Source organism: Lineus longissimus, chromosome 6, assembly GCF_910592395.1.
Source record: "Lineus longissimus chromosome 6, tnLinLong1.2, whole genome shotgun sequence".
NCBI lineage: Eukaryota > Metazoa > Nemertea > Pilidiophora > Heteronemertea > Lineidae > Lineus > Lineus longissimus.
In genome coordinates, this window is record NC_088313.1 from 14,746,768 (window position 1) to 14,773,052 (window position 26,285).

At 42.5% G+C, this 26,285-nt stretch overlaps 2 protein-coding genes across 3 annotated transcripts; both read right to left on the reverse strand.

Annotated features, from left to right (window-relative positions):
* Nucleotides 1–7,121: 7,121 nt before the first annotated feature.
* Nucleotides 7,122–17,680, reverse strand: LOC135489173 (tetraspanin-33-like). Of its 2 annotated transcripts, XM_064774391.1 has the most exons (8): nt 17,491–17,680; nt 16,948–17,157; nt 15,781–15,954; nt 14,864–15,001; nt 14,353–14,406; nt 12,440–12,556; nt 11,300–11,409; nt 7,122–10,032 (listed from the first exon to the last, which is right to left on the reverse strand). In XM_064774391.1, exons 1-7 carry the CDS (start codon nt 17,593–17,595, stop codon nt 11,335–11,337), a joined length of 873 nt encoding a protein of 290 aa, XP_064630461.1. In that variant the 5' UTR covers nt 17,596–17,680; the 3' UTR covers nt 7,122–10,032; nt 11,300–11,334. The 2 variants fall into 2 exon arrangements, with proteins under 2 accessions (XP_064630461.1, XP_064630462.1); XM_064774392.1 differs by lacking the exon at nt 11,300–11,409.
* A 2,346-nt stretch (nt 17,681–20,026) lies between these two features.
* Nucleotides 20,027–23,980, reverse strand: LOC135489747 (uncharacterized protein F36G3.2-like). Its single transcript, XM_064775243.1, has 4 exons — nt 23,827–23,980; nt 23,009–23,179; nt 22,519–22,605; nt 20,027–21,490 (listed from the first exon to the last, which is right to left on the reverse strand). The coding sequence occupies exons 1-4, from the start codon at nt 23,840–23,842 to the stop codon at nt 20,868–20,870; spliced, it is 897 nt and encodes a 298-aa protein (XP_064631313.1). The 5' UTR covers nt 23,843–23,980; the 3' UTR covers nt 20,027–20,867.
* Nucleotides 23,981–26,285: the final 2,305 nt, after the last annotated feature.

Consider the following 26,285-nt stretch of genomic DNA (forward strand, 5'->3'; position numbering starts at 1 on the left):
TGTTGTTTTGCGTTTGTTAGGAAGTTGTACCTCTTGATTTTAGATTGCTGGTAATATTGTGTTAAGCGCACCGCAAACGAGCGATTATAGTCGCTGCGACCAGCGATCACGATCACATGTGAAAAAAATATCATCTCGTTTGCGGGAATCCTCGCAGGAACCTGTGAGCAGAGTCTGACTGCGCAGGTAGCAGCGATAAAAATCGCTCGTTTGTGGGTGCTTTAACATCAGCGTCGCTTTTGTCACAGTGTTTGACTTATTTGCCCGCAAAAGAGCGATTTCAGTAGCGGAGACTGGCAACGTAACCATGACAACATAAAGACTGATTTCAATACAACCAATCAACCGTCACTCTCCTATCGCAATCGTTGTGTTGTGATGGTAGATCGCAGGTAACACCTACTCAAATCGCTAGTTTGCTGAGCGCCTTTGCAACATTGAGGAGTATGTCATTGCGCCTCATATAGGCCACGATATGTTGCCAAAACGACTACCCATTCGAAGAGAAGCGCCCGACGTCTCGAGCGACTGGCGCGGCGACAACAAGCTTATCCAAGCGACCGCGCGATCGAGGACCCCATCAGATTGACCTAGCGGGCCGGACTGAAACGGCCATCGCCCTACACTCTTAGAAGTAAAAGTTTCTGAGCTGCTGAAAAACCTACAAATATCCAAGGTCGACAAGTATGCACCCCTTGAAGATTTTTTGGTCACATATCGACAAACCCCAAACATGTCCAATGGTTTGAGATCGTGAAAAATCTCTAAGAGCTGTTCAATTCGCTGAAAAATCTTCACAAGGTGCATATTTGCGTTGGTCGAAAAACCATCGAAGGTTTTTCAGAAGCTTAAAAACATTGTTAGAGTGTAGCCTTCAGGGATGGCCGGGTTCCGACCATCGTATGACTGTTGATGGCCTCGCCCTGTTCCTCCGCTTCTTGGTCAAATATCAAGAAACCTTCACTGTGTGATCTAAAATGAGTATGCCGTTGGTATATACAGGTGGTCCAGAAAAATAGAAATGCAATCAATGTCATGCCCAGTTCCGTAGTGCAGTTATTATGCATGCGAATTTGCTAAAACTTGATAGTAATGGTATTAATATATCTGTCTGTACAACGGAAATGGTGATATTTATATTTAGTACATGTATACGTATTAGTACGTACTTAAGAAATTGGAAAATTTCTAATTCAATTAAATTTCAACTTTTTATGAATGGCGTTTGCCTTTAAAATGGACGTCACTGATATCAGCCGTGCTCCTCCATTAGATCAGCGACAGGGTTGATTATACGTGCTTGATAACGAGCCACGTAACCCACTCAAACAGTTTGCCTGTATTGACTCTCCAGAAATTAGTTCCGGTAAAAAACAGATCGTCCCATCGGGCGTGGGAGTGTTGGGCGATAGAGGTTGTGTACCCTTCCGACTCCCAATCCGACTTCATCATCTACGGGGTTGAGTTACAGCTCTCCAGTATCCTACTGGTACTCCATCATTATGTTTACTTACCCTTGCTAGTTAAGGCCTATCGACCCGTGAACATCTGTTTCATGGGGGTCGATGTCATAAAGATTTGCCCTGATAACCCCTTTGATTAACAGTAGAACACTGGGAATTTTATACGCCGAGATGCGAGCGGACTTTGTTTAAAAACACTGGCAAAAGACCGCGTATTAGACCAGGCCCGGATCCTTTTAACTGAGAGGTAAGGGCAAAATAACATAAAGATTTGATAAAAAATTGAATCAACGAACATTTTCATAGTGATATTCAACCTGCATCTTAACAATGATATTTCAATTTCAAAATTACTCCTGTGCCTAAGAAAGAAATAATGAACAAGTCGTTCTCCAAGTCGTGAACCATCACCACGACTTAAAATACGATTTCGTTATTTTCGCCTCATGCACTGGTCTGATCTGTGATTTAAAGTATTCAGGCACACGTAGTTTATTTAGGGAGTATTCGCAAATCCCCGAAACGGCAACGTGAACGCCTACACGTGTCTCATTGTTTGAACTGTCGAACACTATAGACGTTCACGTGGCCGTTTCGGGGGTTTGCGAGGTCTCCCTATAAATAGTCTGTTTTCGCAACTCTCCGAAACTCCAATGCAAAAGCCTATCCCATTGCTCGACACCATGCTCAGGAGCTCGAACAGTGGGACAGGCGTTCGCATTGGCGTTCCGGAGGTTTTGCGAAAGCTCCCTATTGTGAAAACGATCGTCAGTTTGGATCATTTGGATCAGAGCTGTCCTTAGACGACCGTAGTAATTCACTCTCAAAGATGATGTCCACGTGGGAGTCAGCTGATAATTGATGCGCAATTTCTGTAATAAAACGAGACAATCCTAATCTGTATATACCGCAACGAACCTAATCTCAGGCCAAGATCTGCTAGTTATTTAACATAATGGTAATATGACCGGAACCATTGATCTAATGCGCGGGTGGGCCGGCATTATAGATTTCCGACAGTCCCGCTATCATCACTCATGCTGTGTAAAACGACCAGGCCTTAATATGATTTTCAGCATTGTGTAGACAGATATAGATACTACGCATGCCAAGTTTCAGCAAATTGGTATGCATGATAACTGCACCACGGCATTGTGTATACATGTACATGTCACTGCATTTCTAATTTCCTAGACAACCAGTAATTATGAACGCCGTACCTCTTTAAAGTGAACGGGTTTTCCTCAACATGACCATGTCAATACTTCCAGCGTTTAGGCTAATCGATCCTTTAGCTCTCCTTGCTTATCTATATGTCATCTGCTAGCATGCTCATCCTACTCATAAACATGGACAGTGGGAGAAGGAAATGAGGACCGACGAACAATTATCACGGAATACACGAAAGAGATTTCCGATGTTCGACCATTACGGCGCCTATTTCCGCAAGACGTCATAGCCTCACGTCATAGACGTCATAGCCTCACCAGAGTGTAATAGTCGCAAAAGCCACTTTTTCGGAAAGCGGGGAGATAACGATGCCTAACCTAGGTATCTACGGTCTACGAAGGTCTGTCGAGTCCGTCTTATACTCAGTTGCAAGAAAAGTCGGGGCGCTTAAAAAATAGTTTTCGTCAATAAAGTGCATGTAGTTTTCATTCTTCGTACTTTCTCGTTTGTGGGTCTTCGTTAGGATTACGGAACCACTCTATTACGATGTACGATAATACAGTATATGACAGTGTTAATTTAGATAAAACGACTGATGACGTCAGCAGAAAATCAACATGGCAGGGAGCCTGTCGCAAGTGAACTTAAAATGACCCAATCATGAAGAAAATGATAACATGTTGATTCGTAAGAAATCTACCCACTCATCATGCCCACTTCCCCTGTGTCAATTAGGGGTCGTCAATACATACATGTAACAATCTAACTTTCCATTTTAAAGCTTTAGTTCTCACGGTAAATCGTTGATCCATTGATGAAATATCAATGTTTTGACTAGTAATACTAACAATGGGACGGTTCATAAGAAAGCAGGAACGGACCGAAACGAACCAAAACGGGCCGGATCGGGCCGGAACGGAGTTAAAATTTGCCGAAACGGAGCTTCTAGTGGTTTTAAATGGCATCTATAGGCAAGATAGGGCCCCTGAATTATAAATTATGTTCATATAATGAAGATCAGACTTCTTTCTTTTCCATCGTGATATTGATGATATTGCCTGATTTGGTCGAGGCCGATTCCAGTAGCAGACAGCGCTTATACTGCACAAGAACTGATGACGTATAAATCTCATGTTCGGATTGCTTTTCAAGAAAGAAAAAAACATTCTGGGGACTTCTAACTTCTCATGAGAGAAGCTGGTAGTGCAAACTGCTTAGAAATGTTTCATGAAATAAAAAGTGTCTTCGTCAGAAGTAAGTACGCCACACAACTATTCTATAACAGGACTTTAAATTCAAATGCATACAGGCAACAATCACAATCAGTAGGGATGAATCAAAGCCAGACTAAAACACCAGTAGATAAACCGAGACATGCACATTTCACATTAACAAGGAAATTAGAAAGAGATATTCTGTATTCGACCCAATGCGGTCATTTCTGATTGTATGGCGACTACAACCAGTCAGACAAGGATCCTCGATCGACGAACGGAGGCCGATCAAGCCATCATGACTTTGTATGGAGCACAAACTGCAGACACAATATACTGTTACCATTGATGCAAGTATAATTTATAACGAAGCAATTCATATTCGAAAATTACACATTTTGGAAGATAAAACTGACGAGCCACTTCACAAGACGATAGGATGTCGTCGCTTTAGGCTTTAGTGTATTTTAAAATGCTCTCTCACCGATATTTACGCGGTTTTACACCAGTTGATAAACCAAGTTGGGGATTGTTTATTGAAATCACCTCATGCACGCTTTTCGAGCAAAGCTATTTTATAAAGACCTCCGCACGGTCGATCAAGGAGATACGGTTGATCAGGCGGCGCCCGACATGACCAAGAGACAGGCGCACACAGGCTGATCGGCTGATCGGGGTAAGAACGGTCGATCGAGGATAGTAAAGTGTCTGTCTGACTTACAATGACTGATGACATATGCAGATCGTATTCAGTAGTAATTGTAACGGATGATTCAGTCTGGTCTTAGACTCCAAGGTCTGGTGCATTACCAGGCGCTCCTCCGATGAGAGAACTAGCCATGATTTAAATTAAAGGTGAAGTGAGTACATGGCTGTTACTGGCATGTTAAAGGGACTCAGCTACGCAGCAGCTTGGTAGGCAAGATAAAGTTACACAAAGTCGCCAATAGGAGTCTCTCCCATCTCGCAGTACGCATTCGAAACTATTCACGCGTATACAAGGATTACATTTAGTGGTGAATAAAACATGACCCAAAGCCCTTACTGTGCATTTTTATAGTCACCCGAAGATGGCCGATTCCTGCCTATAGTGATAGATGATTTCATTGCGGGTTTTATCAGTAAATATCGTATAAAAACGCATCACCTGAGGAAGAAAAGAATACGGTGACGATGGTCTATAATTACTCCGCCTTCTTGCAGCGAAACATGTTATTTTTTAGATGCTCTTCGGTAATGAGGACGGCACCTTCGAGGGAGTTATCCGGTGGTCAGGCATGACATGAATGACTAACAAGCTGCGTCAGTGTAACTGTAGATATCGTCTAAAAGTAGACTCCACGGACTGAAATGACCCTTGTTCATAATAAGCCCCCCTTTAGGAGGGGCTCTTAAGATACACGTGTGTGTGGGAGTATATACTGATTTGATGAGAAATAAAGAGAGTAAATATTGTATATCCTACAAACAATTTTTTTTGGTATTTTTCTGAATTAACTCCGTTGAGTTTACCGATTTCTCCGCGATCTTCCGGTGGTGGTTGCTATCCCATTGATTGAAATTAATTTAAATTAATTTAAATCTTCATGGGAATTCGCTACATCATATGCCTAAGAAATTGGCCAATTATATTAATATTTTTATTAGAGAAATATCCGTCCTAAATAATGACAGAAAAGGGTGGTTTATTTCAATTTTGTGTCGACATGATCGAGGTCACGTGACATAAAAACAAACCAATCGCACACACCCGTCCAAAAAAGGCACTTTAAGAAAAACAAATACGTTTTTCCAGCTTAAAACCACACTGACGACTAAGTTATATTGGTCTTCTGCCCAAATCTGAAGTATCAAAATGAATCACAAACTAGAACTAGCTCTATTTAGCAAAAGTTGCGTGAAAAATTCGGGTGAGCGACATTCTGAACCCTAGCGGCCAATAATTAAACTACTTTCAGCCGTCTGCTCCGGTCTCGTTAGGGAGTTTTTCCCAAATGTACGCTATGATGACGTGCCCCATTAACAGGACGTGACATCTATTTTAAAATGCGTTTCCAAAGTGAATGCATGAGGACAATCCATTTAAGTGTCGTATATCACTGGAAACGCCCGATTCCCGTGAATAAGGACAATCACAATGTATTACATTACCAAAACAAAAATGTGTCGGAAGGAACTATGGATGGTCCCATCGCACCCCCCCCCCCCCTCCAGCAGTATGACACAGAAGGGCTAGTTGACTGTCCACCGGGGGGGTTTGGGGGGAGCTTCCTATGTCGACGGAGGGGGGTTTGGGGGGTGTCCCCCATTGTAACAGCTGTAGTTGTTAGAGCTTGCACTTAACATATGCTCGTAGGGGGGTTCGGGGGAGCTCCCCCGACCTAAAGGGGGACTCACTAAGTCCTTCACTTTACATATTAGCTTGGTCGAACTGCGGTTAAGGCGAGTACACTCCGGATGCAGCGGATCTGCCGCGTAACGTCACTTCCCCTAACCATTACTAGTAGTGAACTTTCTGGAAGTTTGCACCGACGACCACAACAAAATTTGGCTGTCACTATCAACAGTCTATCAAAGGGTCGGAAACGCGGGCGTATAAATGCGCGCCTGTTTGGTTCAGTGTATTCAGTCTCGTACAGTCGGCCTCGGGAGTTCAGTTATGACTCCATGCTGGGTCGAAAGCCCAGACTCCTAGTACTGGTGGTGCCGCCTGATTTTCTACCAGGCATTTTTTCCATGAGTTGTTAGCCGCGGGGAGACGATATTCGACACTTGCACCCAGAATGTACTAACCTGATAACGTCTTATTCGATTCCAACACAGATGTTTAGCCTTTCAATTTAATCATCGTCTGATGACCAAATAGTTAATCCGATCATGACCTAATCGAATGCTGTGAAGTCACGGCGCTGTCACCCGCGCTGTCGGAGTTATCAATCAGCTGTCAGCGAGTGTTGAACATCTCACACCGTCTGGCCAAATACCATCACGCCCCACGGGTTAGTGGCGCCGACTGGCCTCAGTCGGTGTGTTCAATTTCAAACGATTTTAAATATGAATCGGAATAAACTGATAAGCCAATTGTGGCTACACACTGGCCACTCGATCGGTAGCTAAAACCCGCTGACCATAAGGCAGGGGATTGCAAACACCCCTTCCGAACCACCGGAAATACCTCCTATCCTGTCCTGCAACCCCCCCCCCCCCCCCCCCGCTTCATATACCCCTGCACCCACCCTTAATATGAATAGGATTCATTGACACAAAGACAGCATTTAAGAATATTATTAAAGTTTATTTCATAAAAGTTATATAAACCGTGGAAAACACCTCTCGATTGAATGTATGTTACACACAAATCAATAATAAAAAAAAAATTGTGTTCGGTTAACAATATACGCATATATTTACAGGAGTTTATCACGATGTAAATTCGCGGGTTTTTCCCGCGGTTTTTTCGGCGGTTTTGCAACTATGCTCCATTTGAAAAAATATACCCTTTCACTCAAAAATCCCAAAGAATTTTCATAATCCACTAAAATAAATCTGAGATGTTTAGCGATACTGAAAATAAAGAGGAACGGACATTTGGCGATGAACAGTTTCCTAAAGGGACAACTTGGGCGTTTGATTTTAATACCTTGCCCGGAGGATATATACGTCTGTCTGCTACCAGGCGCCGCAACGGTTCTGCTGGAAGCAACTTGGTATGAAAAAACCAATGTATCTCATACCCAAGTTGTCCCTTTAATTAATCCGTACATCAGTGCCAGCCCACTTTCCCCTGTCATTGCAAGAAGTGCTGGAAGTAGTGGCTAGAACAGGAGCTATGAGCTGACCAGTGTACCCTCTTATCACGTTGATGTAAGGTAATATTGATCTGAATCCCGTGTTGCAAGGGGTGTTATATTTTGGTTGTTCCCCATATTACAGTGTTTCCATACAATAAATTGCTGGAAAGACAATGATTTTTCAATCCGGAAAACAGTGAAAACGTGTCAATCTCAATTTTAGCAATTCCCGGTCGCCAAACAAGTCAGTTACTAGCAACGTAAGCACCAGTTGGTAGTCTCGGGCACGCCTTGCCAGTAACCGCTTCTCGCTCTATGTTCCGCAAAGGTTGCCTGTATATTGCGCGCGACCTACGGTACACTGACGGGAGGTCAATAGCCAGTGGTTAGCACTGGCGACACCTATCGGACCCAAAAGAAATGTTATTTAGTGTCGCCATCTATAGTATTTTTATCAAACTAGTTTTCCACGTGTCTCTCAAGTGATTTTACTTTGGCATGCATTCTAGAATATTGGCAAGAATACATTTCGAGTAGTTTTACAGTAGAACCACTCTATTGAGGACACCATCGGGACTGTCAGGTACTGTCCTTATCAGAGAGGTGTCCTGATTAGAGAGGTCAAATTGAATGAAAACTACCAATTTGGTACCAAAACTAGTGTCCTTAATAGAGGGAGGTGTCCGCTAAGGGAGGTCCCACTATATCAAGAATTGGACAACTTATTCTTGGTTTTATTGATGTATAGAATGGTACTGCGGTAGTTTGTAATCAGCATCTTGATTAGAATGTGGTATAGAATCTTTATAAATGACTAGCAGTTGATAAAAGGAACAATACTGCCCGCAATACTGTTGGAAGACTTGAAAACGGACTCCCCATGGGAAGGCCTACAGTGACAGATCCCAAAATTTGGAAAGGAGTGCAGCACATAATGAGAGCACCAAAGGTGTGCTCTTGGATACGAGAAGGGTCTTGGCCCTCCCTCAGAAACAAATATAGAAGACTAAAGTGTTAGAAATGAGTTCTCCAGGCACTAGAGGGCTAAATTTAGAACCAAATGCTCCTTGTGGAGAAGTGACCTGGGAAATGTCTCCGATGATAGTGGATGGCACACCCCTCCTGCACCACCCCCTGAATCTGCCACTGGGAGTATAAGTTTCCTTGGTTTTCAAAATGCTTCTTGTGAAGAAGTGACCAGGGAAATGTCTCCGAAGAAAGTGGATGGCACACCCCTCTTGCACCCCGCCCTGAATCTGCCATCAAAATGGGACCGCCTTTCCAGTGGAAATAACACAGACCTGCACTGCCATAGAAAGGAAGCGCCTCATTTTTTAGACAGATTTTCAGCTACCGGTACATGCATTTCCATGATCTGATTTTGCACAAAAGTGCCTTCGAAATAATGTGTGACACGTCTGTTTGAAAACAAATGAGATATTCAATTCAGGACAAATCATTCTCTCAATACCTTAATTTGAATTATCAGCGAGTAGAACATGTACATTTCCATTTCTTCCATTGAAAAGCATTTAACTATAGAACTTTACATTAACTTCAGGACCTGGTTGTTCAAAGCTCAGCTATCTGGTTGGTGGACGCAAAAGCCACTGTTATCTTAGCGTACTACTAAGTTTGCTCCATTAGTCTTAGCTGCTGCTATGCCACCGCTAAGTTAGCAGAACCTCAAAAGTGTTCGCCATGGGTGTCGCGAAGCTTTAGCAGAACCCTTGCCAAGTTTCTAAGCAGTTGAAAACAACCGGGCCCTGCACGCTAATGCTGTTAAAAATCACAGACAAATATATTTGGACCTGACACTAATGCTGATGATGAAGTTCACAATGGACCATCGTTGTGAGAATCATCATCATCATTAATCCAGGGCACACTGCTTCCAAACTTGTGTACATGCCATAAAGTGCATTTGAATGTGTGTACATGCCGTAAGCACATGTCATAATTACATGCGAGTACATACACAAATACATGTACACGTAATAAGTACATGTGTATACATGTAACTGACAGAGGAACATGCTAATGCTTGCACTTGTTATGTACATGTACAAGTACATGTATGTACGGGTAAATATGCCATTAGTACATGTGACTACAAGTGCATGTCATATTAGAATGTGTAGATGCCAAAAGTACAATCATGTACATGCCATAATTCCGCTTAAGTTTATGTACATGCCATAATTCCGCTTAAGTTTATGTACATGCCACAAATACATGTGAATATGCATACATGCCATGAGTACATGTACATGTCTGTGATCCAATGATCGCAATCAGAGTTATCTTTGCAGCTGTTGTCTATCTCTACACCCATCGATCTTTCTGGCTAGCTATCTGGGTGTCAAGAACTCTGGCCAGGCTAATTGCGATAATCTGAAAAGACGAAATATAGGTCAGCTGATACCAAATCATGAAATTTATCTTATCTCCATACCGTCGCTTTATTTCATTTATTATCAATAACTAAGGGAGCCATTTTTTACACCATATAAGGGAGGTCAGTGGATAATAAGCACTCGGCTCATAGTCAGGAGGCGATGGGTTCAACTCTCGGCAAGGTCCAAATTGGCTTGAGGTTTAAACTATAGTGACTCTGGTCTGTCAATCTAAGGAACACCAGGAAATGACCAAGGAGGAGGTGCATGGGTGGGGGATCTGGTGTTTTTTCAACACAAACGGGGACTATATACACATGGCAGTTTACACAGATCACATTGGCACTCTATGAGTAAAGTAAGAAGGGTAAGCTGAGAGGGGAGAAGGAAGAGGAGAGGATAAATGCATTGAACGAGGTACATGCTGTCGAAGCTCAATAACAGGCCAGCATCATCTAACATAGATTTGCGTCAACGGGACATCACTATACAAATCCCTCGCACTGAAAGTGTTGAGCAGCAATTTTCAAAACTCAAAGCGAGCATATCGGTTGCATTATCTTTTTAAACCCATAGGTGTTTCTACTGTAAGTTCAAAACTGTGAACTAACAATTGCACAGGCAGACAAGACCACAATACAATGTCATGCACATGCATAATATGTGCTTTGCAGTTGCAGTAGCCAACACGCTGCATATCCATTGACTGTCGCTTGTGGCGTGTTTCCTTGTTACGTGTTTGCGCATGACCTTGGGATGCGCCCCACACAAAATGAACCTTTGTTTGGCTTATTGGACATTCATTCCCATTGATTGTATCAGCAAATATGCTAGAGAGTAATGGGAACATGGCCACGAGTTCACAACGGAACAGCCAATGGATATGTTGCCTGTTTTGCTGCATGTTCAGAAGCCCTCTAGTTCTATACAAATACTGCTGAACCCTGAAGCCTTCCAATAATATTTTCACACAGAAAAAACAGAAATCGCAATAACTAGCACAATCAAAAACATGCAGATCAAAAAGGGTTGCACATCGTCGATACTAGCACCCATTAGCCATGTTAGCGGCTACATGAAGGTTAGTTAAGCAACATCAAAGCCGACTTGTTAGCGCAACATTTGTCAATCTGATAAAAATTCTGCCCTTTCCTGGAAGCGTTTTGAATTTCAACATTCTTAATTTCAGACTGAAGTAGAAATTCGAATTGGTCACATGCTTCTAAAGTGCAACACGATTTTCAATCAACAAACTACCGACTCACACTGAATGGATATTGTATAACACAAAGAACATTATTCATTGTTTTATCCACAATTCTTTTTGCATTGCGATGCTTCTGTCTAGCTCTCGCGTAAGTATTATTGCAACGGCCTGAAAGTTGCAAAAGTAGATACGTAAGTGTTATTAATATACCGACAGTGCTCAGGTACCTTTAACCCTTCCCATTCGCCTGGCCAGAAATTCTCGCCAGACGCTATCTGCGCCATCTGTAGGGGAGAAAAATCTCGCCTAACAGATATGTTCATCAACAAATGGCAGCACTGCATTTATAGCTTATCTATAGCGTTTTTGAGATTTTCTCTCCAGCCGCACGTAGGTAAGACACAATAGCATCAATTTAGTTGAGAACTTCTGGCCAGCCACACGGAATGATTATGGGTTTTTTCAGTTTGACACGACAGCCGAAAAATTATTTCTACATGTTTAAGCTGCACAGAAAGGGTTAAGCTGATACTACGTAGAGTGGCATGCATTAAAATCATCATTAATTCAGGGCATGAAGGAGAACCCACTGTTCTTGTGCGAAAATTGGGGTGAAAATTTTTTATCAAGCTCCGCGCGATTTTTTTGTTGGAAGCAAAGATAAAGACAAGACAAAAATATCCTACACAAGTGGCGAGCAATCTTCACAATGTACACTCCTGGAAATCAGCATCAACCTCTCAAAGGGCTTCCCACCTCTCCGAGTCAAGGCTAACCACCTCTCCGAGTCAAGGCTAACCACCTCTCTGAGAGGTGGACATCCCTCGGGAAAAGTTGCTGCCAATTCATCAGGGTGATCTAAGTGTCAGGCAAGTTCTGTCATGCAAATCTTTCTCTGTGTTGAGTAGCTTGTAGAAAGAGAGAACTCACGACGAAAACTGAAAATTACATATTTCTCCAGAAAAGACAACATTGAAAGAAGGAAAACTATCAAGACTAGATACATTGGTGGTGGTGCTACCTTGTGAGCCCAAATGTAAGCCCTGCCCAGCACAGGACATGCATAAGAATTGATTAAAATCAAAATGGACATTGGAAAACATGGTGTTGGGGATAAAATACAGAGATGCACACCAAGAGTAACAACACCAATATCGCCAAGGTCATCTTTTTTCCTTTAATATTATCGGTCTCTCACCTGAAAAACAGCGACTCCTATTGAGACTCCACCAACCAAGAGCATGTTGTCTTCAGCCACTTTGATGACACCCGACACACAACCACCGGTGTAAATAGTTTTTGCGGCTTCAATCGGCTGTAAGGTAAAGTACAGTCTGCAATCTAGGCCATATTATACCCTTATCTGCTAAAACTCAGCCTCGTTGCTAAAACTCAGCCTCATTTTGGTACCAATGCATGATAGTGCATTGGTACTGCAATGTACTACCTGTCTGATAGAGAGTAGCCAAATGATTATGTGCCAGTAAAAGTGTCCCCTGTGACCATCAGTCTGCAATCTAGGCCATATTATATCCTTATCTGCTAAAACTCAGCCTCGTTGCTAAAATTCAGCCTCGTTTTGGTACCAATGCATGATAGTGCATTGGTACTGCAATGTACTACCTGTCTGATAGAGAGTAACCAAATGATTATGTGCCATTAAAAGTGTCCCCTGTGACCATACAGTTACCCACATCTGTTTCAATCTTGCTGATATTGAAGAATAGGTTACTCACTGACTGTTTATAATATTTATCCTCAAACATATTATCCTACTTAGCTCCAGAAGACAGATTAATAATCCTAAATAATCCTGAAGGGTGTGGCTGCCCTTTTTGGGCATGTTCTGGGAGGCTTAAAGGGCATTGAGGGTGAAATATCCACCAGGCCTCTCTCTTGATATCTTGACTAATGGAATGCAAAATGTTGATTTCATATCTCAATTGGTCTCTGCTATATTATTGGTTATAGTCATGAGGGGCAGGGTTCTAAAATGCCAATCAACAGAAAAAAGCTGTCGTCTTAGCGTGGTCTCAGCCAATCAGCACAGTCTCTATGCACATTTTGGCACATAATGATGCCTTCTTTCAGATGCAAGCGGTCTGATGACTTGAAATTAAAATAGTTCTGAGAAATCTTCAAATGAACAGTGGCTTGATAGATGGGGTCAAACATGCTGAGAGACACATGTTGGGTGCCATGTTCTGTGAGGCTTAGCGTTCAAGACAGTTGATGTATGATATCCATGGGTATATAATGTCCTAACGTATCAACATATAGTCATCTTAAAACTTTGAAAGTGCTCATTTTGCAAATCAGAGTTAAAAATCCAGGACATGGCCCTACTTCCTTGATGCACATTCTGTATACCCTACACTAGTATGCATGTGTCAGTTAGGAGTTGGTGTAGTGGTTGCTATGGCTAGGGCATTTTCACCATTAGTTAAGTTAGTTCATTGTAGAGTTTGAAGTACCGGTAGATACTAAATATACCTTATTGATAATATATCCCAAATGTCCACTTAGATTAGTTAGCATAGCCCCATTGGTTTATAATATTTATGAAATTTTTTATCTTTCACCCATGGGTGGATGGAGCCCATGTGGTCAGCATGAGCTAGTAGCTAGTTAGTTGTCCAACAGACAACATGCTTGGGGTTGTTTCTTTTGGATTGCAATCGAGTCAATCATGGATGCCTCTCCATCACGGAATGGCTATATTGAGCGTGTCCTAATTAGAGTCTGGCCTGCTAGCAGCAGATATGCCACTCAGCGTAAACCAAACCGAGACCATCAGATAACGCGGGAACTGATATCAATTACATATTCCTGGTCTGGATCGTAGACTGGTAAGACATTGTTACAGGTGTTCGAAGGGATGGTGTTTTTTAGGAAGGCTGGATTCACAAAAAAAACTACGAGTGTTTCAGGTCAAAAGGGCAAAATGTGTTGGAATTTGCCGAAATTGTCGGTCACTTGAAATACCGAATTCAGGCAGATTCGTATCCATAGTAACTGCACTATGGCATTGTGTAAAACTGCATTTCTATTTTCCTGGACCACCAGTTATTACGAATGGCATACCCCTTTAAGCTCTGACATTGCACTTACGTTTTTTGACAGCATCTCATACCCACACATCTTGTTAATGTGAACTGCATCATCCTGAAGAGAAATAATGAAGAATTCATTTGTTGAAAAAAAGATAAGTTCAGTATTGTGAAGAGGGCTACATATCCATCCATACCCTGTTCTTATGCGAACTGGTGGAATTGTGGCATTGTGACATTGTGTAGGGCACCCGAATATCCGCAAATTGAAAAAAAAGCTCAGAATTTGCCTTCTCAAAACACTTTTAATCATTTATTCACATCAAAAACGAGATTGCAGCAAGGCACTCAAAGCAATGCACACCTCGTCCCTCAGATTGAGTAGTAGCTATTTGACAATGTAACTTTTCCAAAGCCAAGTTGGGATCCAGGCCACCCGGTCTTTAACACAGCGTGTGGGCCAGGGGCACGGTGCACTTCAAAAACTCTAAAGCAGCGAAAGAGTTGCAGATTAAATGCCAATCCACACGGGTTATTTTAGCTGCTAAAAAAGTACAACACAGCCGACTCACTTCCAGATTGTTTGGTGTCCTACAGCACGAGAATGGAACCGCTCCCCGCTCACCACTTGGATTGTCGGAAGAGCTGTTGAAATAAACGTTCATCTCCCAGTCTTTATAACCATCATTACCAACACCGCAGCAGCCGAACTGAAAATATAACATCAGAATATCACTGATCATGCCGCAGAATTCTTGTACGGGTGACTCTGGCTGTCTAGAGCAAAACTGAGTAAACAGGATTAAACGTGCTAACCCACATGACCCAATACATAATGCTATCGGGCAGCTTAATGTATGTCTTAGCATTGCATGACTGCTATTTGTGTGCGACTTCAATAGCGTCTAGTGATAGATACTGAGAAACCGAATCTCAGCAAACCCTACAAAGTCAAAGGACCTGTTGACTACCGTACATGCTCATGTACATTGCGAAGTGTGATGAATGAGCATGACTGTATCGAGTTGTAATAAGGGCTGTGTGCGTAGTGCTATGTGCAGGAATGCAGAATCGGAGTACTTGTTGAAAAGAAGTTTCAAGTGGTTGTATGATACGTTTCACGGATCCGATCAGATACTCTAGTCATATAACATACACAGTCTGACTGATTGTCAGTCACAGTATGTATCTTGTTAATATATTTTGAAGGCCATTTCGTTCAGTCAAATCCTTGGGCACTTGCAATTCTGTTGGGAGCCATTCTTACTCAAAAACCAACAACTTTTGTGCATATATATTCTGGCTCTAAGTGCTGTTTTTTAGATGATATTATTTGAGGAAGTAACGGTTCCGTCGGAAGCAATTTTCAGGCGAAAAAGCAGGACATCTAACAGTCTACTTGGCCTTTCAACTCGGCCACCATGGGTCCTGAGGAAAAAGTTTGTTTGTTTATTTTTTTTCTTATTAAACAAAAGGCTATCAGACTCACATTCTCCTGGAACCAATCCATAATATTCATTAGATTGAGATCATCACGATAACGGACAATAGCCTCCTCTTGCAGCACCTTGGTAACGCGTTCTTTCACCTGGTTCGAGAATACAAAGGCAAGAATTCCACCGACAACCTCGAGTAAGAAGAGGAGGGCCAGCGATATGTAGAACTGAAAGAGTAAGGAAGGAGGGAGTCAAATGACGGACAATTGAAATCTTTTTCATATCCATCTGGCCAAAGGTACCCAGTTAAACTCTTGAATGTATCACCCAGAATCCTCGTCCCCAAAACACTCTCACGCCATTTTAAATCTGAAATAGATACAACACCATACCATTTCAGTCGTAAGCACACCAGCCCCGACCCTCCTCATATCACAATGATAGAGTACGGCTCCCCTATAATACAATAAGGGAACTGGTCCGACTCACAAACCGGACGGCAAAAGGGTCAAGCAGGCTACACTACCTGCCACACTCCGTTCTAGTCCACTAGCATAACTGATGAGGTCACCACTGTACCGAAACCATTTTCAGAGCACACTTAAACCCTGCTGCTCATCTCCCGCCCGAGAATGACGACATGACGTCATTCATGTGCACACCCTTTCTCCTGGAAAGACCCTTGACAACCACACCCGCCAAGACCGGGACGTCACAACCACCAAGAGTGACGCCACAGGGCCAACCATCCAACGACGACTCACCAACAGGGTGGAGACGTCAAGACGTAAGGACAATCAAACGATATTTTCTCCGATCTGACGCCCAAGTCAGTCACAACGGTCTTACCACTGGACACAGCAGCAGCTTTTCACTATGTTCTCAAATAAACTCTTGAATGTGACCACATCACCACTAACCATGAGATTTGTGTTGAACAACAATTTATCCTCAGGGTACGCCTATATAACCAATGTTCTTTCACTTGACTTAGAAGCTGGTCAACTATGACACCGGTTGCTCAGGGCTGTGTAACATTACTATTCGTGATTACACTATCAGAGTTTTAGTGTCAAGAGGTCAACCAAATACCTTTAGCCAGATCTAGCTGAAAAACACTTTAGGGTGACTTTCAAAAAGTGAATTCCATCCATCACTTATATTGCTTTTTTGGACCCTCTGACTATCTGACTAAAAAACACCTTGAATTTTATACTTACAAATTTCAACAAACAATTATTCTCCCTCAATGCTCCGATGCAGCCAGCGAATGACCAGATAAAGAGGATGGCTCCAACGACAATGATGATGATGGACACATCAAATATGATATCGTAGATGCTGTTGATATCTGGTTGATTGTCCACAAAGAATTTGTTCTTCTCCATGTAGGCCCATGCACCAATGCCTATCATTGCAGCACCAACAATCTGTACAAAGACCAAAAATAAATCGATCTCGCAATGGAACGAGTTTAAAATCCCCATTCACTGCCCAAAAAAGGTCAACGGTTGACTAAATAAGCGCCATACCACTGGGCTGGCACTGTGACGAGTGTGACTGTTCAATGGATAATTGAATGCGATCAAACTACGTCATTTTTCGATTAAGGATTGTAAATTTTAACCCAGTTGGTAACCGTAGGCATGGCAGGGTCTGCTTCTTGAACTGGGACTTGAAGACAAGACTTAGTCCAAGGTGGAAGTTGAAGATTGAAGAATTCAAGACATGAAGAAGAACGAACGAATCGAAAATGTACTCACCCAAAACAACAGATTAAAGACAAACACGGAGTATTTCACGCACAGATTGACGTACGTGTCATCCTTATTATACTTGAGTCTCGGATCTACGCGACCTTGTGGCATTTCGACAACTTTAATGCCGTTTTGACGGCAAAAAAAGAGAAAAAGGGAGATACTGAGATAACTTTGGGTGTTGTTTACTTCACTATTGAGAACTACGTCATCACATTTTGTATAGTTGTTGTTGTCGAGAACCTCATGCTATTTCAGCCCTGCGAGTTCCTTGTCTGCCGGGATTCGGCGGTGTCTCTATATCTTGATACGAGGTGATCACTAGATAAAAGAGACCAGGGCCTGAGACAGGAGTTACTGAGGTTTGACTCCCCCCCCCCCCAGTGTAGTGTATGAAGGTTGCTTCTCGTTGACGGATCAGATCAGGGAGGTAATTTGTGTTGAAACACGCTGATCCGTCAGATGCATTCGTTTATTGATATTTAGGCCGGAACGGCTCATCAGCTGGGGCATCGGCCGGGTAGGGGTAAGTTTGGGGGACCTTCGAGCCGAGTGTGCTAAGGCTACATGTGCCCCCCCCCCCCCTCCAACAAAACAGTGTCAAAGGAGGTCGGGTTACAGGCCACTGAATCAAGTGTCAGTTAGAGGTCAATACATTGTAAAAGGGGGGGGGGTGCAAGAAATCCAAAGAGGTCATGGACATTTTAACCTGTTACTGCACCCTTGATTCAGTGACCTGTGTTCAAACCAAATTTTTTTTAGTCACTTTGGCGGTGACATTAACTTAGCATTATCTCAGCCAGGAAGCCCGTGACCAAATCGATTGCCCGGGTGCGAGGTTTTTTTTACAGGTAGGTTCGTACCATTGTGTACATTGACAGCCAATCAGAGCTCAGTAACTTGGCCTGACATCTTCAAGTAAGAAACGCACGTGTTGTTAATCAGTAAACAAGATCAGCGATGTACATTGACAAATGGTGCGAGTTCGAATCTCGGAAGGACCCAAAAAATTATGCACTTTTTGTTTTTATTGCTTTTTTTTTCATTTACTTGATTATTTTAATAATAAATTTCTGGCTGTCAATGTACACAATGGTACGAACCTACCTGTAAAAAAACCCTCGCCTCCCGGGGAGTCTAAACTTGGCCAACACCACAAAGTTTTTCATAAATGCTTTATTGTAAAGAGTGTACAATAAACTTGACAATAATCATGAATAGCAACATGAAAAATACATTTTTACAACAAATTTATTAACCTGATGCCAGTGATGGCGATGGTGCATTGCTCTTCAGTCACAAATGCTGCTCATGAGAGGCACGACCTTTGGCAAGAAACATAATAATAATAATAATAATAATTTATTATATTATAAGTGCTTTTGAATGAAAATCATTTGCAAAGCACTGTACAATTTAAAAAACAACAAATAGTAAAAGAGAAAATTGTACATAGAGATTAAAACATTCATAGAGATTAAAACATTTAGGTGCTGGTGTCGAAGTGTTTAATAAAAAGGTGAGTTTTAATATGTTTTTTGAAGGCGCTGGTGCCAATGGGATCACGCATCCAGGCCGGAAGTGAGTTCCACAGCCTGGGTGCCAAGTTCCCCAGGCAACGGTCTCCGAAGACGCCCCTTGTCCGTGGTATGGAAAGGAACCATTGGTCCTCGGAAGACCGAAGCCTGCGGTCCGGGGCACGAAGACTGAGGAACTCCTTGAGGTACTCCGGGCTTTGGTCATTATGTAAGACTTGATAACTTATAGGCCCACAAGTAATATGTAAAGAGCAAGCTCTAGTGAACTCACACAACTGTATGTACTGGCAGATGATTTTTAAATACATGTATCATGTAGGAGCCAGTTTTCGCGGGTCTTATCACTAAGTGCAGATTTACTAGCTTCCAGCGATTCCATACACGCAAAAGCTTATTTATTACGAAATTTGATATCAATAACGAAATATCTGGGGTGCTGCGTGGATGTTTTAAGCGTGAATTAATCTTGAAATCGCTCACTGAAAGATCGATGCAGACCAAAACAAATCCGAAGCGGCTCCCCATTTTCGCGGGTATTGCGCATGCGCGACTGATTGTTGTGTTTCTGTGTAGTGCATGATCCCAGGTATTGACCCAGTGTTTTGAACGTAATTAGAGAATTGCTTGCCTGTTTAGGACGCATTTTGGGCGCTTTCTTTGCGGAACGAAATGAAAATCAAAAATCAGAAAATGTCTTCTCTGGAAACGAAGTGACGCGCGAGAAAACGGGAAAAAACGGGTTTTCGCGAAATTGGGGATGACTCGAAATTGGGGAGCAGCACCATACATGATGTCCCACACACGCACTTCAGTGGCGCCGGTGTGAATAAATCTACTTGTGTGAATGGTCAATGGCTCATGACGTCATGAAATAATTGCGTCACGAGGAAGGAAACAATTGGATTCACGTCCGACGTCGTAACTGTGGGTGCGGCGCGTCATGAATGCAGGATCGGCCAACGCGCGGCCCATATGGAATGCGACAAACTGTACCGGAACCAGAATTGTCATGGGTCTGCACAAATTTTTTCAGATTCGATGGACATGATGGATATATGCATTTTGTTTACACTTTACATACAGTGTATACGTAACCATTACACTCACTACGTTGTGTGAGTTATGAAGCACCTCTCAATGAATTTTATGTTGGATTAGAGAGGTTCAGAAAAAAAATGCGAACGTGCCTATGCTGTAAACGTATACATTGCAAATTTGACTAAAGGCCAGAGACCTCTATTATCCAGCGTGTACATTATGTGTACATTTTAATGAACAAAGGTTGGTGAAAAAAGTACACCAAGGGTGCTTTAATTCCCACCAAATTTTATATGTGCTATGAAGAAGCTATTATCAAAATAACAGTAAAAATTCAAAACATTCCAATACCGATTGCCTGAGAAAAATTGATTTGTGTACATGACTGTCATCAAATGGTCACTCGCGGACTGTTATGGGCCTATTAGAATACAAGTTCTACACTGGCCACTGACACAATATTTCCTTAAATTATTTATCAAAAAGTATATCCCTGTTATGGCCTGGCTCTGTAGATTAAGAATCCACCAAAGATTGAAGAATAAATCCACCTTCACCCATCACAGTCATGTATTTACCACAGCTTCACAGTTCAGTACGGACTATGTGTCAGTGCCACACTTCCGCCTGTAGATGAATACATGTCTCTGCCCTAAAACAACAAATGTTGCCAACACAACTCCTTTTTAAAGTTAGTTTCAAAGTGTCATCGATCCCAAAAATATACGACATGTCACTAAAACAGTGCTAACAAATAGAAATACATGTATCGTGCAGAGTGTCATCTCTCTCTCTCGAAGGCAGCACCTACACATGACACATCTCCGGCTTACTACAACCAAACACCTTCTGCCAGCCCTCCTTATGAGCATATCTGGTATGCATCGTGACTAAACCAATGACCATACAGAGGCCAAATCGCTCCGCCATTGCCACTGCTGCCTTGTTGTCAAACGGGAGATGCATCGCTATCCTGACGTTTGCTGATAGTGATGACAACATACCATGAAGTAGCAACTCGGCTATGTTTTTTGTATCAGCATACAGTGGCGTCACATAGTAGCCTTCACCAGCAGGCTGAACACACCCATAGCCAACAACGTTGCCATCGTTAACCGCTACCAAAGTCTTCGTTTTCTCCTTCTGAAACCACTCCTTGAGATAGCTCGCTCTTGAACAGATTGGGTAAATGTCAGCATCATAAGCGACGACTTCGTTGAATAAGTCCCCCACATCATGAACTTGTATGCCGTATTGTTTGCTTGGAGCCTCCAGCTTACTGAGGTCGAGTTTACCCTCATAAATGCCAGTTTCCGCAGATTTTACGTTGAAACCGATGCGACCATTTGGTTCAATACGTTCTGGTACACTCATAATGCCGAAATTTCTGTCACCAACGTACTTGCGTCGTTCAGCCCAGAGCGCCGTGCCTGAAACGTAACGACAACGTACAAGATTAGTGTCAGTTGAATATTTTATTTGCGTTGGCCTCTCAAAGAAGGACTCCATGGCCGGTAGGTTACATGCTGATCCACCGTCGGTGTGCGTAGGCCTATATCCAAAGGAGGAGACTTTAGGATTGACGTTCACTGCCGGCAAGTCGGCATGGTAGGTTACAGAGGACATCAATGCACTAAAGTTTCCAAATCAAATCAGAAGATCACCAGTGTAACGCTTGGCGTGTTTTCAGTCTGTCAGGGATCCCCATTTTGCGAGTTGTCGCCAATTCGAGTGATTAACCCTCTCGAAACTGAATTTATGAATAGACTGGAGTCGTTGCATTTGTTTATTTAAACCCACACTAACCCTCTCGAAACTCCCATATTCGGCTATGCCATGAAATATGACTGATTTTTGAAGGTTGGTCTATCAGTCCGTTCACTACCGTAGACTTCTATGCAAGTACTGCTAAAACATTTGTTTACACAGTTTTAGTCAAGTTGTTTTGCATTCGTATCTGTGTCATCAATTCCAACGAACAAGTTTCGCAACCATACGAAGAACTACAAACTACGAAGTACGAAGTAGGTAAATATTCTTTATCGATGACCCCCTATTCTTCGTACAACTAAAGTATAGAAGATGCTCGCTTAACATCAATTAGCACACGACTTAAAGGAAACCTATCACGAAACGCAACAAACTGGGGTGTTTTGAACGGCCCGGTTAAAACCTAAGGCGGGAATAAGCTTCCATTGATAAATCTTAGCAGTTTCGAGTTCCTCTCAGGGAGTTGATAATGTGAGCTGGGCATCTGGGTAACATTGCATAACATTGCATAGCATTACTGACTCCAGTCAATGTACTGCATATGAGGTAATCACAAATTACAATCAGCTAGTCTAGATAAAGCTTTTGAGACACGACTGGATCTTTTTAATGACACGACAGATTTCTGTAGGATGTCGTATGGGGGTTGCGAAACTGCCTAATGTTTCCTGAGGCATGAACAACCTACCGATTCCTCTTCCTCTGTACTCCGGCAAGACAACCGACATCCCTCCGAAGGCTTCACGCTCGGACCAATTGAAGCCCATCGTAAAACCTAGTGAAAATCGAATAAGAACATTTTGAAATACAATCATGTGCATGTACATTACATGTACATGAGGAATCAGGAATCAGAGTTGTTTACAATTTTGGCGCCATCTGGGACAGGTAGGCTGCGCCTTTCGTTCACATAATTGTTGGTCCGACTAAGTCTAATTTCTATTTCTAAAGCCACACGCAACTCTATTAGTCGGTCACAATGCATGGTACATGCATGCAATTTGTATACAATTGATGTATGTATAATGTCTCCCGACAGCTGCGTAATCAAGAGGCTTCGTTATGGTATAAGCTTATTATAAACCATCTTTTCCTTCCAAATGTTTTCTTTTTTCTAGCTGGTTTTCTGGCCTCGTTGTCAACAGACGTGGTGATGGCACTGATGGAGAAACACTCACCAACTGGCTTTCCCTCTAAGAGAGCCGCGAATGACCCCCCAGGGAAGCATCTCCCTAAGAGTTCAAGGTCCACCAGAGACTCATTCCAATGCTCCACCTCATTCGAGACTTTGACCATCGCTACAAAATCTTCATGGGTGCACTGACGGATCGTCACCTTACTGCCCAAATCTGAAATCAAGTGATGGCGCATATTGAGTTTTATCAAGGTCTCTGCCGGTCGGGTTAGGGACTTCACCTCTTTGATAACAAGTATATACCTCGAATGGTATTATACAGGGGAACATCTTGACCCGCCATAAGTTATCAGATATCGCTACAGATGGAGTGTGCGTGTGTGATGTGTGTGAGGGGGGGAGGTGACCCAAACAGTTTGGCCACCGTACTGCCCAAATCTGAAATCAAGTGATTGCGCGTCTGTATACCAAGGTCTTATCTTGGCGGGTCACCTCGTCACTTAGTACCGGACAGAACTGGGGAATGTGTAGAGCCACTTTAATTAAGACATGAGCTACCACTGAGCTGCTGAGGAAATTATGCCTATGCTTTACCAGGGGCGTGGCTAGTGGGGGTCAGGGAAGCGGGAAAATGCCACTTAAACGTAGCCAAAAAATGTGTTTTTGACCATGATTTTGGCCGAAAAAGTGTCATTTTTCCCGTCCACCCAGAGAGACTTTTGCGAATGGTCCCTTGCCCGGGTTGGTTCAATCAAGATCACAGCTACAGCTTCGCTCGGACCTTGGGCTTGGAGGAATTCACTCCTCCAAGCTCGGACGAAGAAAAAGCCGAGATAATCAGATATGAAGGACTCGACTTACCTTCTTTGCCCGCCATTCTCCAGTATTTTCAAGCCTTGTGTTACCTACACTGAATAGTCATATACAAAATCTATATGCCATACAAGAGACGTGCCTCGACAGCCGATTCAACGGATTTTGCTTTTGTGTATTGATGTTCATCGCTATTCATATCATCGCTATTCATATATGCTGTAAATATAGGTTACTCAACTTACTGGTCAGATCCGTAATTGACGCAAAGACCCAACGCGCCGCGTAGCGGCAAAATAGCAAAGCTGGCGAAACATTTATGCCGGTGTAAAAGTAAAAAGTGTCCGGGCCTATTGTATTCTGACAGATTATGGCATATGGTTCTATAGAGGCAATGACCGTCACTAGCTCAGCGCATAATAGAATCCTTTGTTCCCGGACATTTTATCCTAGGACATTTTAAACTTCTACACCGGGTCACCATGATCTCATTATGGACTTATAGCGCGATTATGGGGTTGTAACTATTTTGCTGTATATTGTCACGAGGAAAGAAAAGCACGCGACCGATCGCGCAACCTATATTTATGTAAAGGGATAATTAGAAGGTGTATAGTTCAGGAAATGTTAATAAATAATCATTCCTTATTGTCTTTTGAGAGCATTTTTAATTGTTAAAAGTGCCCTTTAAAGACCGACGCCGTTGTGGAGACAGGAAGAACTGGTATGCAAAATTTAGTTCGTACGCATAATAACTGCACTACGGTAATGTGTATAACTGCATTTCTATTTTATTGGACCACCAGTACTTACAAACAGCATACCCCTTAAAGATAGACCTTGCTACTCATCAAATTTTGTTCAGTGCCATTAACGACCGAAACTTCCCATATCCCAACCTTTGTGATAGGAGAGTGCTCCGTCAAAAATCATAAATTTGTACTAAGATAGCAGCATCATCAAAATTTCATTGAAACTTTAATTGTAACGCATTTCCCGTTATAATTATTCACGTAATTGAATCATACGGGTAAATACCCCTAATGCATTACAATCATTCGCACTACTAAATCATTTTATACCGTTTTATTCCCCGAATGGTCGTTTTGCTTTAGTTAAATCTTGGCATTTTTGAGCAGTGATAAATTTTAAATATTTACACAGGGATTATTGTGTTTACGGAGTTGCCAAATGGTTTCTATCTTAATCTAAACGTTCTGCTTGATTTATAATTACTGGCATGATATAAAACAGCGCCCCTGAAGAGTGTGAAAGGAAATCTAGTCCCTTGAGAGTTAGTCCGACCGTTTTGTTCACGTTGTTCAATAGTGAGATTAAAATCAGCCCCGATTCCAAAATAAACGAGAGGATTCCCCTTGTAGGAGACGTCATCGGTTTCAGTGGAGTCTCCCCGTTCCAAGTCGTCAAGACGGATGAGAAAACGATCGATTTGTGGTGTGTCATATCGTAAGCGCTTTCCGGCTGTAACTCGATGAAAAGGATCTTTTTTGATTGACCCTGTGAAATAGTCGACACTGGCAAGAGAATTCAAAGAGCTCTGAGACTGGTAAAAGGCTGTGTCATTTGAGTTGTGAAAGGCCATGCTCTAAAATTAGCAAACACTTATTTTAATATGATGTGATTATTTATCGAGACGTTTATGGCGAATTAGCGGACACCAATACCCCGGCTAGTCTCACTGCCAAGTAGTACACAGTTCACTCGTTCGCACCCTTAGCGAGGGAGTGTCTCATGTTAGGTATACTATATCATTATTGGCGAAGAATTTACAAGGTCCGCTACAAAAACCGTCAAAGAATTTGGGACAGCATCACTGAGTCACGCGTGCATCCAACACATGACGTCGATTCCTGATTTTAAATCGATTGGAATTACGAACTTTTTTCATAACACCCGCAAACGAGCAATGTTTATCTATGAGCAATAAATAGCTAGATCGCTCGTCTGCGAGTAAAACCTGGAATTGCTGTGGTCCATGTTTATTGCAAGACGCTGCGATTCTTGTTGCAGGAAGCTGCGATTACCACTCTAATTCCAAGGCACTGAATGCGATTATGGCTGAATCGCACATCTCGTGCGGAATCGCTATGCAAAAACGGCGTTTCCTCGTGTGGCGTCCTCGCAGTGAAAGAAATCGAACCCGCAAACAAATATTTTTCCCCTATTCTGACACTGCCCCCAAACGATATAAAAGTATTCAACAATCGCTCGCGTTTGTCCCCAATTCTATATCATGAAGCGTATATTTCGATTATGCTCATTAACTTTAATAATTCTTTCGCTTTGGCTTTGTGATAAAAACCGCTTCGAAATGATGGCGTAAACGACGTCTCATGACCACACTATTTCCCATCTCATTAACGCGGCGTTTAGCGGAGGTGTTTTGGGTAAAGTCTCTGCTGCCGCATTCATTAGGCTGAGAGGATAATGAGGCTACTGGCGCCAGGTTGACATAATGATACCATGATTGGTGGCCATTCTATGAG